This window comes from Suillus paluster, assembly GCF_016628075.1.
Source record: "Suillus paluster strain FC165 chromosome Unknown EDB91scaffold_441, whole genome shotgun sequence".
In the NCBI taxonomy this organism is placed as follows: domain Eukaryota; kingdom Fungi; phylum Basidiomycota; class Agaricomycetes; order Boletales; family Suillaceae; genus Suillus; species Suillus paluster.
In genome coordinates, this window is record NW_024538001.1 from 1 (window position 1) to 16,255 (window position 16,255).

Consider the following 16,255-nt stretch of genomic DNA (forward strand, 5'->3'; position numbering starts at 1 on the left):
GTCGTCATATCTCACGGTCCACTACACTTGGCGTGAGCGCTCAAGGTAGCAGGAGCATACAGTCCTTCAGCTTACCGTCGTGTGGGTGATCGTAGGATCAACTATCTCAGGATCGACTTGGATGGGGAGTGCGAAAACAGCACCTGCGCCTCCACGGACAGTGACGCGCAATGTAGACCCTACTACCCCCGGGCCTGGTAATAAAAAAATCGACACCTTCTGCAGGATAGCCAGCCATTGAAAAAATATGCGAGCTGGTTTGAGTGGATGATGAGACCAGTGATCATGACTGCCCTACCTTTTTACCCGCGATTCAGACCCAGCATTTCAATCAATGCCTCCCATTGGTCTACTTACATGTCCAATGACATGAACTCAAGGCAGACAATTGGGAGTCTGACTGCAACTCTCGTCATTCCCATAACTGATTAAATTGAATCGGCCGGGATTATCGTTTGCCGTTGATACAGGGGTACACATTTACCTGAGCTTTCTGTCAAAACGAGGAAGCGAATGCGACTGGAACCAAAAGTCTTACCGAAATTTACAGGCGACAGTTCCGGCCCTTTTCATCAAGAGGTCAGCTGAACATACCGAACTGTCAGAGATCAGAAGGGCATATCCTACATACTTATCGAAAGTGTGAGAATACCCCGTTTCATTCAGAAGTCAATTACTTAGTCCATTCCAACTGTCACCGTTCGGGAAGAGGGATGCGAAGAGAATGATCATATATTACACCCGCACCTTGAGTCAAAAGGAAGCTTCAGCCTCGAGGTGCGGAGCAAACAGCTGACCAGTGGCTCGAGGCTCTAATTATTTTAGCTCCACTTTAGCTGAGCATCGTGTGCGTGTATGTAACATACGGTCTGAACGAATGCCAGCGTGAGGTAGACTCGTAACCATTCTGCCTCCCTAAGCGTGAGGGCTTCGGCAAATTCATTGGCTGAAAACTGGGGTTCAGGAACACTACGAGTAATTGGATATACCACGAGGCGCTCATTACAATCGATGACTTGAATATTCCCCTCGCAGGGTTCTTCAGGTTCATTGCGTAGTAACGTGAGTTGGACAAGAGACCGTACTAAGGACAAGCGTAGATTTTTAGAGGATGTATAAGAACATCGAGGGTCACATACTGGTTGGTCGGGAACGACGGTGATGAATGTGTGTTGAGATCTGAGGCAAGTGTCCTATCCGTGGACATGGCTCGCGCAGTGACTAGAGGAGAATCTGAGTATCGGAGTTGTACGTAGTACATAAAGTACGAGCGGAGCTTACCGAAATAGATGACGGACATGCTCGCCTCCTCAGAGTGAACTATCTTAGTCTGTCCGTGAATACATCCCACACAACCAGAGAGTACGAGAACATAAGATTCTTGACAACGTGTGGTTTCTTCGAGTTGCTGCGGAAGTTCCCTCTTAGTACATAGTTATTAGCTCTTCAGGCTAGCGGCCCGTGGAAACTTGTTATGTGTTGGGGCGTTGAAAAGATAGTAGAACGTGTATTAATACAAGATTGGGCCTGCTTATGGTATTTACCCATGTTGTGCCCCTGACGACATTGGGGTCTGGGGTTCATTAGAATGTAGGACTACGGCAGAACTTTGAGAGTACGTGGGTAGACTCTACCATGGACTACGCGTAGAAAATTGTAGAAAATCCGGGAGCATTACTAATTCTTTTCGTGGAAAGTGAGCCGAATCCATAGACCATTCGTAGACCATTCGTAGACCATTCGTAGACCATTCGTAGACTTACGTAGACTTTCCGTAGATCGACCAAACAACTTCAGCGGAGTTTATTGCCTCGGCTGTGATCATTGCCTGGAACAGCGTCGGGCATATATACGGCAACGGCAAGCCAATGTTTTCGCCATCTGCCCCCCCACTATGTCACTTTGCCTGGAGCAGCGTCTGGCGCAACGGCAAGCCAATGTTTTCGCTATCTGCCCCACCGCTATGTCACTTGGACCTACACCTGCTACAAGTTAGACTGTTACTAAATCAATGTGCACAATATGTGCACAATATCCAGGACGAGTCGCCGTCTCAGTATAAAATTTGTAGTATGTTCACAGTGACTTTTCTTCGTAGGATGTTTCACTGACGTGGTATGACTGATACGGTCCTGTGTACCAAAGCTGACTGCCGCAACTTGAAGCAGGGTACTCAGCCACGGAAGGCCAACAGGAACTGCATACGACGCTACTGCAAGCAGTGTTGTGAGGTGGTGGGAGGGTGTAGGGTCCACCGAGTCGCATCCATATCTCCTCCAGTTGCTGCTCAACAGCATGAAAGCTCGATCATACCACCGCTTGCCACCGTTAACCCTACATCTACTCAGCTTGACCACCCTCCAGTTACTATACCTGAGGGCCCCTCGACTACATCCCAATCTTTAACTACCACTCAGTCGCTCCCAGCTGCTTCACGAGTTTATGCCCGGCCGTTAGACCCCAATTACGCACGGAACTATGTTCTTGGGCACCAGCGGACGTTGGTGGCTGAACAGCGCTTTCAAGCCGACCAAAGTCTGAGTATCATGATCCGCAATATGATCGATGTAGTCCTCTGGTTGAAGGTGTGTCTTCTACATTTATTTGATGGTTTCTTGGCGCTGACTAGTCAACTCGAATAACGCTAGAACAACGACCCTCCCCACCTGGTGAGGCTTACATGCACCACACCTGGAAAGTTCGTGCCAGGAGACCATTCGCTATTGATGAGATTCGACCTCGGAGACTATATCGCAGTATATTGCAGTGATCAGCATGCCTGGATCGAGCAAGACATTAAGACTCCACTTCTCAGTCCCCCGAATTCAACCATCCTCCTCCGCTCTATTGATCTCACTGACAATCACACGCTACACGGATTCACTGAGAGGGTCTTATCCCTTAGTCGCACGCCTGCAACCGTCCAATCTCCGTCAAAGCGAGCCTTTAGTGCCACGGGTATGCATCTCTCCCGATTGGATGGGATCACCTCGCCGTTGAAGTGGCAGAGGAATGCCAGTAGTAACAATGCTGCGAGCCGGGTTCTCATCTCTCCGCAGTTGCCCACTCCTTTACCGCTTATCGAATCACCTAGTCCCACCGTGACGTCACCTCTGTCACTCACCGCAGGTGACTCGGACACATCACCTGCGTCAGCCACGGTCCAACCTAACGCCTCTGCTACTGTCCCTCCAGGTGCCCAAGCATGATTTCCTTGGAAGTATGCATGCGATATGGTTCCCCGTATTCAGCTCTTCGTCGATTTATCAGATGATCAGATGATCCAGACCCTCTTCGCTACTACTTTTCCAAATTGCACCTATACTAAGGCAACATTTTATAAGCATCGTGCCGCTTATCGGGCAGCTATCAGGAACTCGGGGGATAAGGTGGAATATGCCGTCAATGCAGGATATAGTCCCGCTGGCCTGTGGAACACTCTCTTGGCGGAAATCAAAGCTAACACCCTCAGTCTTACTGGTAGTAATGGCCTGGGTAGCGTCTCAAACTCGGATGTGAAGTGTAAGTGTAATCTGATTTACTAATTCCACGATTGGCTAATCCTTGTCCTTCAGGTCATATACTGCCTCCGAGTTTACTATCAATGGACCCATCTACCACTGACACTGAATTACTCCTTACTCCGAGTTTACTACCAGCAGACCCATCTACCACTGACACTGGATTACTCCCTACTGACTTAACCGGTGATATGAGTGATGCTCTTGCGTCACTATTCTGGAGCATAGAGGAGATGAACCATGATACCATAGCAACCACCAATTCTGAATTTCCATTAGATTTTACGAGTTATCCCCAAATTGATCCCTTTCCCGTCGATACATTTCCCGCTTGGTTAAATGATCCCTCTCCTGTAGATTATTCATTTATGGGACCTGACGGTCGAGCCTTACCATCCTTACCACCTTTTCAATTAGACTAATTATCGCACCGAAAGTTCTACTAGTTGATTCAACTGTTTATTATCCATGAAAATGTGACCTCCTTCAGAGTCCGTCTGATGCAGGTCTTGCTCTGCCAAATCTATGGGATTTTCCAGTCGACTGACAACGCATGGGAGCTCATCCATTACAGGTTGCACGGTGTACCAAAATCATTCTCCAGTCGACCGACAACGCATGGGAGCTCATCCATTACAGGTTGCACGGTGTACCAAAATCATTCCTGTTGACTGATGGTAGGTCCACTATACAGCAACCCCGAAACGGTTCATAGAATGTATCCCCACCTACCGCGAGTCAATCCGGTTCCAGCACATCGTCCAGCATTCAAGCTAACTTTACTTTGAAAATGCGTGATTTGGGACCAGCTCTGAAGGCGGCATATGTACGGCGCGTGCAGCCTCGGCTTTCTTGGGGATCTATTGGAGGCAGGGTTGCCGTAGTGTAAATTTCGAAGATCTGCACGTTAGACTTGAACGCTGGAGGAAGAATTTCAAAGATCCGCAGACGGCGCTGCGCGCCATCACAAAACTCTTAAGATTATGCTCGTGCCTCGATAGAGTGACAACATGCACACAAGAGATAGAATTATAAACAACAAAAATCTAGACAATGTATGTAGTGCAAACTATGTAATTATGTAATACGAACAGCACCGGTGCACTAGTCACTGCCAAACAGAGCATCCATAGAAATCGTCCAAGGAGAATGTCCTCGTCTCTCTGACTCTGAGATAACATAGTGGTTCCGGCGTTTGATCATTTCATCAAGGTAAAAGTTATACCGGTATACAGACATGTCCCGCAGGATTGCCTGATACCCACCTAGCCATACATTTGTCTGTTCGCAAATCGAGGTATTGAATTGCCACTTGCCACCAGAAATGAGCTCTGGGAAAGCAGCAGGGTTGCAGTGCTGCTGACAGTAGGTGTCAGTTTCCTTGTGTTTCGAGTTGAAGTGAAACACGTCCACAGGCATCCCTGTTGCGGCGAAGTGGTCATCACCAATAGCATCTTGGTGAGCACGGAGCTTGCAGTTGTTGTCGAAGACGAAAAATTCAGGTGTTGATGTGGCAGTAGGAAATACCGTCTTTGCAAATTCCTTGAGTTTAAACGTTAAGGGTTAGCGCGCATCAGTGAGACTGTATATAACTCACATTAACAGCGGAGACAGCCTTGGACCCAAAAAATGTAGCCCGCGCTAATATCACCCCACAAGGCCGCATGATAAGCTGCTCATTATGGGTTCGGCGTCGACCAAACCTTGCTCTGAGGTGTCTGTTGCCGTTCTCCAGCTTACCGTCACACTCAGAGTCAAGGATCACCTCGAGATCTTCGTCTGCGCTGTTAGAGTTACTACCGCCACTATCAGAGGCTGAAGGAACAGAGTCCAAGGGCAATGTAATGCCAGCCCTCTTGAGCTGCGCTCGCAGCTGGAAGAGAGCTTTTGCAGGCTTGAAGTAGGCGTCTTCAAGAGCCTGGTGGTCCACATTGCCGCATGTTCGAGATCCAGTGGTATGGAGCTCATCACAGCCATCGACCACGCACCGCTGGTTCAAGTCTTGATGGTCTGGACAGAAATGATGACGGTTGGTCATAAGCGGGACTTTGCAGTCGTGCACTGCGCAACAAGGGTGCCCGATAGTATTACCATCACAAACAGCTGCTTGGATCTTCGCTGCGGCGTGGAATCAATCTGAGTATGATGCCTTGCGCTTAACAAATGATTGACTTACTTTTTGGGTCGTCACCGATGACGATGAAGCATAAGTCACAGGCATGCGGGTATGCTTCCTGCCCAATACCTTCCATTTCCTTGTTGCGCTCACTCAGCGCAACGTCAATTCGGGTCCGTTGTTGCTCATCGTGGGGAAGAACGAGGCAACTGTTATGCTCTGCCTTCTCCAGTAGCAGTGAGTAGATAAAAAAAACCGTTCAGGACGTCAGTGTCGCGCATTCGAAGGGTATACTGCCATGAAAATTCCTCGTCGAAAGCTTGCGAAAGTGTAGTGTCAAAAGCACGCCTATTGTTCGACATGTAGGCGTGCCGTTGAGCAAGTGCGTAGTTGTACACGCGAGCGCAGTTCATACTAGACATCCTGAAACAAAAGGTTACATCAGAGAAAGACGAGAATTTGCCACGTACCATCCGAAGACTTTTGTTGCTGCAAATAATTCCAACAGCGCAGCTTCAATATAGAAATGCCTTGTGGCTTGAATGACGCCGGGAACACCAGCATAGTACATGCGTGTCGAGTCGGCATTGTGAATCCGATAGTTGGGGTAGTATCTGGTGTGGCATTCTGGGTGAAGTGGTCAGTAGGCGTTACTGGAAGATAACGAACATACGACGACAATATGTTGATACCGAATGGACCGGGAGGGAGCCATCTCGTAGCGTAAAGAGGCTAGCCCGAAATTTATTGACATCCGTGAGAGTGGCTACTTCATCGCCATCACGGTAGTTCGTGCACTCAGGACTCTGGCATACACGTGTCGGCGGATACAAGTCGTGATATTGTCATGAATGTTACCAACTGCACCTAAATTTCGATTATCAAACCCTAAATCACCTTATCCGATAAGATTAGATTAGATAGATCCCTGATAAGATAAGATGGATAACCGGCTAACGACCACTATCTTTACATCACATCTATACTATATCGACGTCATCCATCTATATCCGTAACCCTAAGATAACTGAACTCATCACATCCTTAGAAGTCCTACGATTAGGCAAACGGGTTACATCATAAGCATCTACGGGCCTCTATGATTAAACCATAACCGAGAGTCCCTTACGAGTTATCTCTCGAAGAAGTCATCATCCCTTCACATCGCACACCTTCACTTCTCATGACATGTTAAGAGTTACCTCTGTCATTCACCGAACCCCTTACATTAGAACCTGTTGCACAGTCACAGCTAAACCCTGAACCCCTATCACAGAAGCATCGCTCATAGAGAAGCATGTTTCATTACCGAAGACCCTGGAGAATCCCTAGATACAATCGCACCCGATACATCTCCAGATCCAGATCCTTCTAGATCCTCAGATCTAGATCCCAAGATCCATCTCTTATCGAGATCCTTAATTACCGCTCGAGACTTCTTGTCACAGAACTCTCTCACACCCTTCTTAATCTCCGTCTACCCTGAATAGAAGCAGTCCCTGAGAACCCTGCTTAATTACCGATACCCTTGGCCCTATGAACCCTTTACCCTTCTCTTCTTGTAGTTGATTGGTTGATAAGACGCCCTATACCCTAGGTGCAATGTTATGACCGTATATAGTTATATCACATACCTTTCATACTCAGATAGCTCCGCCCCAATAGTAGTATATAGTCTAGGTAGTAGTCAGTAGTACTCCTTAGACTTAACCTCCTCGTTTCTACGTTATCGTAGGGCCTAGACGTTCCCTCTCAATTCTATCTCGCTTTATCCTTCTTCAGACTGAGTCCTGTGGTGTGATTGATCTCCAAACACCTACTAGTTAGGTTAAGGGACGTTGGTCATAACAGATATCCTATGAGGTTCAAACATGTCAGTGAAGGAAGCGAAACGATGAACAGCAACGCACCAATACCACGCATAAATCCATGACGGTTAAAAGCCTCAATCTCCTTGTCAGTTGGGAGTACTGTACCATGAGTCCAAATAACCTGACGCAATGCTACCCAGCATGCAAGGATAGTGGGTCGGTCTTGGCCAAGTGCGCCAGCAAGAAGGAGTATAACGACTTCTGGAGGGTGGGTGGGTGGATGGCAGATGTCGGTCATGCACTGGTGAATGAATGGTTTCGCCATGCATGCAAGCCGAACGAAGGCCGTGAGGTCGGAGAAAGTGAGATCAGACGCATCCAAGGACGCAAGCAACTGATGGATGTCCGTCATGAAGGGGATCAGAGGGACGTCGATGATGATGAGGAAGGGGATCAGAGGGACGTCGATGATGGTGATGAGGATGAGGATATATGTCGCTAATAATGTTGTTTGGTCGTTCTACGTAGACTCGCGTAGACTGCGGTAGACTGCGGCAGACTGCGGTAGACTGCGGTAGATTCTGCGGAGTTATCCGAACTGAGTCTACCAATTTTCTACGCGAGTCCACGGTAGATTCTACGTAGATTCTACCCATGCACCTTACATGCCCTCGACTACGGGAGCTAAGAGTCGGAGGAATGTCAACATCCGTGTTCTTTGCGAAATGTCTGATGGATTGTAGCTATTGCAGATTTTTCGAGTCGTATGTACTTACTTGAACACGATGGACGGTATGAATTACACCATGAAATCAACACAGGCCGCTATCCTCTGCTCCTTGAATGATACTGCAAGATTTAACCCTGTGCGTCCAAGGTTGCGTCTCCTAGGTTGGAGACCTCAACCCCCATTGTAGTACCAATATAATGTTCAGCTTAAGAGTACCAGTTCCATTGCGATACCGCTCATGATTCCAATTTCCAACTTTGTTATACAACACAGGACATCATACTATCAAGAATACGCTGCCCACGCCGTCACACGCATCACCGACTGCCATCCACTAGACCCAAAACATGGAAGTCTCCTCTGGCTCAGGGATTACAACCGTCTGCGGCTGCCCATCCACGAATTTGGTGCATGTTTGTCGTAAGGTTCGCACCCAGACACAATGATGGCCTGGTTCGATAGGAATGAAGCGCATCCTCGGCACGGATTCTTCGGGCTCCATGAAATTAGTGATGCTGACATGGATCACGTTTGGGGTATCGTTGTGAGCAATGATAACTCCTGGCATGGTAGTACCTGCATGTGTGTCCAGAATAATTATTTTGAACTTGACGTCAACCTTTGAGCACACCTTTGCAATTAAGTCTTGCGGAAGATTGAGATGAGACTTCGTTGAAGAGGTCAAGATATCTGAAAACAGGGTCAGACAGAAGGAAGTACCACATCAGATCTCGAACTCACTCAAATCGATTGAAGGAGCGATGGGGGACTGCAGTCGCGACGTCGAGTATTTATACTCGCAGATAGGGACTCTCTTCTAAGCTCAGATCCAAAAGGACAATTATTGCCTGCAACAAAAAATAATAATAATGCGAAGCAACCAACTTCATGTGGATCCGACGAGCAGATCTGACCTTACGTGCGCCAAGTCAAAATGGCCCATCTAAACCGTATCCTTCCAATAGGGTTTGCGCTTATCTAGGGGTCCAGGTGTGCTTCATAAGCATGTTTTAGTGTTGACAAGTTAGAGGTGGATGAAGCAACTGATCCCTGCTAGAATACTGATCATATGGATTGGCGCAGTTTGTATTCGGAGGAATGATCAGCACCGAACCTATAGAACATTATCGAGCCCCCTCAGAACGGTTGATCCAATCATAAAGCAGCCCGATCTTCCATTACAAGATGCGATGGGGCGCATTGAGTAGGACTAAACCTAAGGGATCTAGTGTATACCGGCTTAGATCTACGCATACGCAGATGGCGATGACAAACACGCTGAGGGCAATGATTAATGGGGCTTGAGCACGAGAAAATGGTCGTATTTGATATTAGACATACACAATTATGTAAACACAACAAAATAATTTGTACACCCATAATAGTCAGGAGTTACAAACATTCCTTGATTTCGCTTGCGAGGAACGGCACAGGTGACAAGAGTAAGTAGTCTTCTGATATAGAGATCTTCCCGGCAGTGCCCTGACGCTTTCATTGTAAAAGAAGGTAATACATTTCTGCTTGCGAGGAATGTAACATCGTCGGTACGGCACAGTGACTGCAGGAGCCTCGGTGAAATCAAGTTTGATGGTTTACGTCTACGGCTACTAGTACCAGAATGGTCCACCCGTTCAATGCGCCTCATGACGCATCTTGTAATGGAAGATCAGGCTAATTTCTAATCAGATCAACCGTTCTGAGGGGGCTCGATAATGTTCTATAGGTTCGGATTAATTCTAGCAGGAATCAGTTGCTTCGTTCACTTCTAACCTGTCAACACTGAAACGTGCTTGTGAAGCACACCTGGACCCCTAGATAAGCGCAAACCCTATTGGAAGGATATGGTTCAGACGGGCCATTTGGACTTGGCGCACGTAAGGTCAGATCTGCTCGTCGGATCCACATGGAGTTGGTTGCTTCGCATTATTTTTTTTGTTTTTGCAGGCAATAATTGTCCTTTTGGATCTGAGCTTAGAAGAGAGTCCCTATCTGCGAGTATAAATACTCGATGTCGCGACTGTAGCCCCCCATCGCTCCTTCAATCGATCTGAGTGAGTTTGATCTGACGTGGTACTTCCTCCTGTTTGACCCAATTTTCAGATATCTTGATCTCCTCATCGAAGTCTCATTTCAATTTTCTGTAAGACTCGATTGCAAAGGTGCGCTCAAAGTTTTACATCAAGTTCATAGTAATCATTCTGGACACACGGGCAGGCACCACTATGGCAGCAGCTATCGTCTTTAACAACAACTCCACCGCAGTGGTCAACGTCAGCATCACTAATTTCATGGAGCCCGCAGGCTCTGTGCCGGGGATGGAGTTCCTTGCTGTCGACCCAGGCACTCAAAGGATCTGGCTGCGAACCTTAGTTCAAACATGCACCGTGTTCAGAGGCGCACTCCCGGAGATCAATGTCATTGAGCCTGGGGGGAACGACGCTATTGATATCCAGTAGATGCAGTTGATGACAACGTGTTCTTGCTAGCATGATGTGTTGTCTTGTATTGTGTTGTATAACAAAAGTTACACCAGTAAACTTGCTACTCTGTACACGTTTCGATCGTCAACACGTCAACATTATAATTGGTACTACGGAGGTCGGTTTCCAACCTATAAGATGAAACGCCGCACGCGCAGGCTGGTATCAGAGGCTGAACGTCTGTCTTCAACCGCGGTATTACTTATTACAATTACAGTGTGATCATCGATGCAAACGGCTTTGGATTTGTAATGCCCCATGTAGGTGATGTATATATCACCTGGCTGCATACCTCTCGCACTATCCTGGCACTCGCCCTGCCTTGATGCTTGGCTCCTCTATTAATGTTGCCACCTTTCCGACTCTCGCCGTAATGCTTAGTTTATATTTTGTCTATCCTGCTGCGTTTGTGATGCATCCTATGATGTATAGTTTGTCGTGACCATCACTATAGTACTCTGCACCCAATGAGATGCGCACATATTCCATCCCGCCTGGGCACTCCTGTCCATGGTATGTAAGTCCAAACTCGCTACCCAAGTCCGCGTGTACGTTGTCTTACCAAAGATGATTAAAATGGGTAGACACCTACATAGCGCTGCCTGCTGTTTGGCATATGCAATATAGCCGTTGCAGTCAGCGACGTCTAACTCGTCCCATAGCATTGCTTCCCATTGGAAAAAATAAAATCCTTCGCTTCTCTTCCTTCAGTGGTTCAACTTCTTCTGCCCACCTCATTGTTCGTGCACGAGCCTTGCACCACTCGATCCGCATGAGACATCATTAAATTTTGCATTCAAGCAACTCCTCACGATCTTCTTCGCTCATAGCCGCGCCTCTCATTGTTCATATCAACGACAGAGTTCTTTGTCCCTTGTATCTCACCGTCGAGCATGTCACGAAGGAGATCAGCGACAACGTACCCCAAAATCCACGCGATATCAAATAAAAGGGTTGTGTACCTTGCCAGAGTGTTGTAAGAGGGCTTCTAAAGCTGCTGCGAGTCGTAGGCAAGTAGAAGAGGACATGCAAAGAAAGATAAATGAAACGAAACACGGACCTTGACATTTTACCTCGAATGCATCGCCTTACTTGGCTCTGCATGGGCATTGGAACAGTGTTATGAGTGCTGCAATACACATGGAGTACGTTTGTTGATGCAGCCGAAGGTACTGGGAGGAAATAGTGGTGACTCCTTACATTAGCGCCCAGCATCTGCAGCTGCAAGGTCGAGTCGTACGCCAACAGTAAGTGATAGCTATATCCAAGAAAGACGGCGCCGTGAATTCCATATAAGAACAAAAGTGTGCCCGCCCCTGCGATCTTCCATCCGACAACGTAAGGAAGATGTCCAGAAAGATAAATATAAATACGAAAAAGATTATTTCCTCTCGTAGTCTCTTGAAAGGTCAATCTCGCCCTTCAAGTGCGTGTTAGTAATCTTGGCTTGTCGTTGTCGTGGCGCGGCGCGTTTGCCCTTCTTCTTATTTGACGGTGCTTTGGGGATTGGCGTTTCTTCTGCGGTAGCCTGGAGACCCTCTGTATATTCCGTCAGACAAAAAATGAAAGGGAGGGGTTCGAAATACGTGCCAGCATGCAGCGCTTTGAGCAGGTCAACGTCGTTTGGCACCTTCAGCGAGTGCCACAGATCGAAAAATTCTACAGGGAACATTCAGTAGGGGGGTTATACCAGGCAGCATAGCCAGAACTCACCTTTCTCGACTTGCTTCCCCCCACTCTCGTCATCCGGCTTGATCTCGTTCCAAAACACCATCCGCAACTGACCGTCCTTCACCGTCCTTGTCACAAGAACCTCCCCCTCTTTCTCCAGTTCCTCAATAGCTTGCGGCGCCTCTTTCCACGACTCCTTCAGCGCACGAACAGGGATACCGCCTCCTTTCCGCGTCTGCCGTTGTATTTCTGTGAGGAGGGCAACTTTATTCCGAAAGCTGAACTCATGCTATGCTATGCGTCAGCACGGTTCTGGTCTGCGTCGGTGAAGCGGGACACACGCGATACGAGTAAAGATCAGTCTTCGGATCCCACAAAATCCGATCGTGCGATTTGAATTTCTCCAGCAGGACCATATCAGTGTCTAGCGGCGTGTCCGTAACGATCGCTATATCCTGGAGACGCATGGGATTATGCGTCGACTATGTACATCCCAAGCTCATCGTTAGCATAGTTTCAATGGTCAAAAAAACACTGTATTACCTTCAAATGGTCTATCGCATAGACAAGCTGTGTATTAATATTGGTTCCAGTTCCAGTGTCCGCAGGTTGTGAATACACGATATCTAGAGAATAGGAATAGGGTCAGAACACTTGGAAAGGTACAAGCACTGGATCGAGACGTGCTCGGCTTCGGTCGTTTCTTCTTAGTAGCGCTTGGTGTCGCTTCAGAGGTGGATGCGGAGACTGATGCAGATGCAGATGTAGATGCAACAGATGGGTTGGGTGGTGCGGGCTGCGAGTGCCATGAAGTATAGTCCTGACGATGAAGGACTCGTTTGAAGGCGTCAGCATCTTTTCCGAGAGACATGGTGGTTGACGAGGAAGAGCTGCCTTCTGTGGCTTGCGCACATGTCAACATCTACACACATGCACATTAATTGTATTCCAGCTGGGACTACAGTATTCGGCAACCATTGGTAAGCATCGTACTTCAAGTCACAAAGGACCTGATGTTCATTGCGTCAGGTCCATCTCTCGAGATCCAGAAGTCTACCCTGAGCGCGTTCAAGCCTCAACGTTGGATTGACGACCAAGGTCGCCTGAGAGACGATTTAAAATTCTTTGTCTACGGGTTTGGTCGGCGGTAAGCCCCATCTTTCAGTTATTGGTTCTTTGAATGACACTCCTACCAGTGCATGCCCCGGCCAACATGTCGCTAACAGGTACAAAAATATCCTTCCACGCACATCATATTCCGAACTCACTTCGACCAATATAGATCAGTATTCATCAACTCGCTCCTTATTCTTTGAGCCTTCCGGCTTGCTCTGGATCCTACGAAGCCGTTGTATGACATGGGGTACATGAACGGAGAGATGTCAAAGCGACCATGCGCAATTGAGTTTGAGGCAAAGATTCCGGACACGGAGCTCAGGCGCATGATGCAGAATTATCCCGAAGTTGCATGAGAAACCTTTACGCTTGGATGGATCGCCCCGAGAAGACAACGAAGAACCAGTTCGGAACGAATCACCAATTCGCGCACGCAGCATCACTCTAAGACTCATGGTGTCAGGCCTTGTCGCCTTTGTGAATGTAGTCAACTTATACATTGTTGTTTCACTTTTCCTCACAGTCGATGCACCTGGCCTTTACCAGACTGACACTCGTCCACATATCCTATTCGGTGATGTTGACCTTAAAAGACTTGCTTCGTCTCCGTTCCCATTTACTGGTAAAACCCATCTGAGCAGCCGGCCCGATATCTCCGTCAAAACGTCATTCCGACGTCCCGCGTCACGACCAATCTGATGAGGGGCGCAGCGCATTGCTCTTCCACGCACCTCCATCCCACGGGACCTGCCCTATTATTAGACAAAGGACAATAGGACTGGAAACCAAGGAGATAACCCGCTATGAGGTGGACTGAATTGACAAACCCTTGAGGTATTCTCTTCAGTTTGGTCCCCATACATTTGGCTTGCGCTCGAGCACTTGCTGTGGATCGTACGATGGCAAAGCGTACTAAGATCACGGGTGAGACCGACGGACCTCTGGTGGTGAAATTCAAAGTCTAGGTGACGTAGATATATTGCAGGAGTTGAACTTGAAGGACGGGCGGCTAGGATCCTCTGATATGAATGACAGGATATACGAATCTTCTGCGGTGGAGACATTCGACGAATTTTACCTCCCGAGGGTAAGTTTCCGTCAACTGGGAATTTACATTCAAAGTCCATCCTCAGTCTCCCTTAACCAGACCGATCGAAGGAAGATAGTCATTCCTTCGTATCAAGGTCTCTTAGGTGAAGCTTGGCCGGGCTAACTATTCTACACAATCGCCAGCCCGAAAAATGCTAGTCAAATCTCGCAACGGTCAATCAACATTGATGGCGGAGAGATACATGGTATGCGAGGTATTACGCATGTGTTACACCTGCATTTCAATGGCCTCCACATCTACGCTCTTCTTATCCTCGCCTTCAGTGCCACTCTCCACGGTTTCTGTGTGAGATTTTATGCCCTTTTCATACTGCTTGTCTATGGGCATGGCGTCGTCCGCAGAGATTAGGACATCAACATAGGTGCCGCGAGGAGGGAAGAAGTACGATGTAACGTAATAAACCAGCGATGCGACCACAAACTTGCATAAAAAGGTGAGCAAGATACATGCGAAGGAGATCAGTAATGCCGTACCCCATACATCCACGCGATGTCGAATAAATGGATCGCATATCCTATCTTGATAGCTGGGTTGATCGAGTTGATAAGGCCGGGAAGCGTGGGCCCAACTGTCACCACCATTGCCAAGACCGCGCGCCAATTCTAAGCAGACAAAAAATATCATGAGGCGGAACATTGCGAGTAGCATCAAAGCTTACAAAGCCCGCGGTGTAGCGATATCGTCCTGAAGGGTCGTACATAGCGGGGACATCGACACAACCTTTATGCACTAGGTAAAACTGTGTAACGCAAAGGTTAATCAACGACCAGACGCAAGCGGGCACGGCTGTAAGTTACACTCACATCGGTGACCATGATACCAGCAAAGGGGCCTAGGAAAATGGTATATCCATCCATGAAATTCAGGAACCCCGCAGCACTGTTGGATGATGATAAGGACTCCACGGACCATGCAGAGGGCGAAGACTGACTTGGCGAGAATCTCCCATGGACACAGAGCCCAACCGCCAATAATGGCACACACTATTTGTCCGCGCCTGATGTTGATATACTGTTTCAAATGAGCAGTTGTTTGTGGAAAGGATATAGTGCTAACCTTGGGACACAGAACTGTCATAATCGTTTCCCGCCCCGAGTGAATTGGCACTGATGTTAGTACCAATAGTTTGTCAATGCGAATACGAAGGAGGCGAAAAAGGCTGCGGCCCGATTCTCCCAACGATCGATTAATAGAAGAGGGTTCCACAGGACTTCGCCGTAAAGCTGTATTCCAGCACTAGTCACAGCAATTCCGACAAAGCTGCACAGTGTAAACACGACGGGTATGACAAAGGGTTGGACATATTGACTGAAAACCCATTAGACAGCAATGTGGATCTCGGATTGGAATTCATACGCTCGTTCATTCTTGGCATAGCGCTGTAGTATTTCGTGAGCAATTGTGGACAGCAGATGTACAGACGTTTCTGGCTCACAGTGAAATCCGGAATATTGACCGATAAGCTGGCATAGATTCCCAAGGCGCTGTTCATCGCGCTGAGCCATTCCCATGAGAAGTAGCTGCCTCCGATAGTTGCATGTTCGGAAAACAAGCCCTCTGAGGCAGGGACCTTTACAAACGCCCAGATGACCATTCCCAGCCACGCTATAGGTGTGAGCACACCCTTTGCGAGGAACAACCAACGAATTTTATGAGGAGAAATGAAAAGAAACGGCAATTGGATGATCCAGTAGAGAAA

The 16,255-nt window shown here is 47.8% G+C and overlaps 7 protein-coding genes across 7 annotated transcripts; 2 read left to right on the forward strand and 5 right to left on the reverse strand.

The window, feature by feature from the left end:
- Window positions 1-75: 75 nt before the first annotated feature.
- Window positions 76-1,300, reverse strand: EDB91DRAFT_1089860 (uncharacterized protein; the record flags this gene model as incomplete). Its single annotated transcript, XM_041316603.1, has 6 exons — window positions 76-194; window positions 485-565; window positions 595-598; window positions 867-969; window positions 1,140-1,221; window positions 1,282-1,300. Coding segments are annotated over 6 exons (408 nt in total), but the record flags the coding sequence as incomplete, so codon positions are not given.
- A 594-nt stretch (window positions 1,301-1,894) lies between these two features.
- EDB91DRAFT_1089861 (uncharacterized protein) lies at window positions 1,895-4,410 on the forward strand (the record flags this gene model as incomplete). The annotated part of the gene is made up of 7 exons (XM_041316604.1): window positions 1,895-1,991; window positions 2,146-2,585; window positions 2,649-3,195; window positions 3,271-3,522; window positions 3,576-3,874; window positions 4,096-4,198; window positions 4,331-4,410. 7 exons carry the CDS (start codon window positions 1,895-1,897, stop codon window positions 4,408-4,410), a joined length of 1,818 nt encoding a protein of 605 aa, XP_041168505.1.
- Window positions 4,411-4,625: 215 nt separating this feature from the next.
- EDB91DRAFT_1240794 (uncharacterized protein) lies at window positions 4,626-7,860 on the reverse strand (the record flags this gene model as incomplete). The annotated part of the gene is made up of 7 exons (XM_041322040.1): window positions 4,626-5,063; window positions 5,119-5,639; window positions 5,698-5,863; window positions 5,904-6,060; window positions 6,108-6,264; window positions 6,311-6,406; window positions 7,548-7,860. The coding sequence occupies 7 exons, from the start codon at window positions 7,858-7,860 to the stop codon at window positions 4,626-4,628; spliced, it is 1,848 nt and encodes a 615-aa protein (XP_041168506.1).
- A 4,179-nt stretch (window positions 7,861-12,039) lies between these two features.
- EDB91DRAFT_1066390 (uncharacterized protein) lies at window positions 12,040-13,200 on the reverse strand (the record flags this gene model as incomplete). Its single annotated transcript, XM_041314813.1, has 5 exons — window positions 12,040-12,317; window positions 12,372-12,618; window positions 12,671-12,811; window positions 12,873-12,955; window positions 13,002-13,200. The coding sequence occupies 5 exons, from the start codon at window positions 13,198-13,200 to the stop codon at window positions 12,040-12,042; spliced, it is 948 nt and encodes a 315-aa protein (XP_041168507.1).
- Window positions 13,201-13,318: 118 nt separating this feature from the next.
- EDB91DRAFT_1184189 (uncharacterized protein) lies at window positions 13,319-13,754 on the forward strand. The gene is made up of 3 exons (XM_041320474.1): window positions 13,319-13,476; window positions 13,526-13,555; window positions 13,612-13,754. The coding sequence occupies exons 1-3, from the start codon at window positions 13,343-13,345 to the stop codon at window positions 13,643-13,645; spliced, it is 198 nt and encodes a 65-aa protein (XP_041168508.1). The 5' UTR covers window positions 13,319-13,342; the 3' UTR covers window positions 13,646-13,754.
- A 913-nt stretch (window positions 13,755-14,667) lies between these two features.
- EDB91DRAFT_565496 (permease for cytosine/purines, uracil, thiamine, allantoin-domain-containing protein) lies at window positions 14,668-15,845 on the reverse strand. Its single transcript, XM_041327726.1, has 6 exons — window positions 15,613-15,845; window positions 15,488-15,567; window positions 15,360-15,435; window positions 15,215-15,295; window positions 15,030-15,158; window positions 14,668-14,976 (listed from the first exon to the last, which is right to left on the reverse strand). The coding sequence occupies exons 1-6, from the start codon at window positions 15,631-15,633 to the stop codon at window positions 14,764-14,766; spliced, it is 600 nt and encodes a 199-aa protein (XP_041168509.1). The 5' UTR covers window positions 15,634-15,845; the 3' UTR covers window positions 14,668-14,763.
- On the reverse strand, window positions 15,713-16,255 carry EDB91DRAFT_565556 (uncharacterized protein). Its single transcript, XM_041327727.1, has 2 exons — window positions 15,992-16,255; window positions 15,713-15,935 (listed from the first exon to the last, which is right to left on the reverse strand). The coding sequence occupies exons 1-2, from the start codon at window positions 16,148-16,150 to the stop codon at window positions 15,876-15,878; spliced, it is 219 nt and encodes a 72-aa protein (XP_041168510.1). The 5' UTR covers window positions 16,151-16,255; the 3' UTR covers window positions 15,713-15,875.

Bases quoted from the DNA above. Each gene is read 5' to 3' on its own strand.
- EDB91DRAFT_1184189 (XM_041320474.1), top strand. From the start codon at position 13,343: ATGTTCATTGCGTCAGGTCCATCTCTCGAGATCCAGAAGTCTACCCTG. The intron at 13,477-13,525 runs GTAAGCCCCATC...CACTCCTACCAG, and splicing joins GTCTACGGGTTTGGTCGGCG to TGCATGCCCCGGCCAACATG. The intron at 13,556-13,611 runs GTACAAAAATAT...CGACCAATATAG, and splicing joins GGCCAACATGTCGCTAACAG to ATCAGTATTCATCAACTCGC.
- EDB91DRAFT_565496 (XM_041327726.1), bottom strand. From the start codon at position 15,633: ATGACAGTTCTGTGTCCCAAG. The intron at 15,568-15,612 runs GTTAGCACTATA...CATTTGAAACAG, and splicing joins TGACAGTTCTGTGTCCCAAG to TATATCAACATCAGGCGCGG. The intron at 15,159-15,214 runs GTAAGCTTTGAT...TTGTCTGCTTAG, and splicing joins ATCGCTACACCGCGGGCTTT to AATTGGCGCGCGGTCTTGGC.
- EDB91DRAFT_565556 (XM_041327727.1), bottom strand. From the start codon at position 16,150: ATGGTCATCTGGGCGTTTGTAAAGGTCCCTGCCTCAGAGGGCTTGTTT. The intron at 15,936-15,991 runs GTGAGCCAGAAA...GAAATACTACAG, and splicing joins TCAATATTCCGGATTTCACT to CGCTATGCCAAGAATGAACG.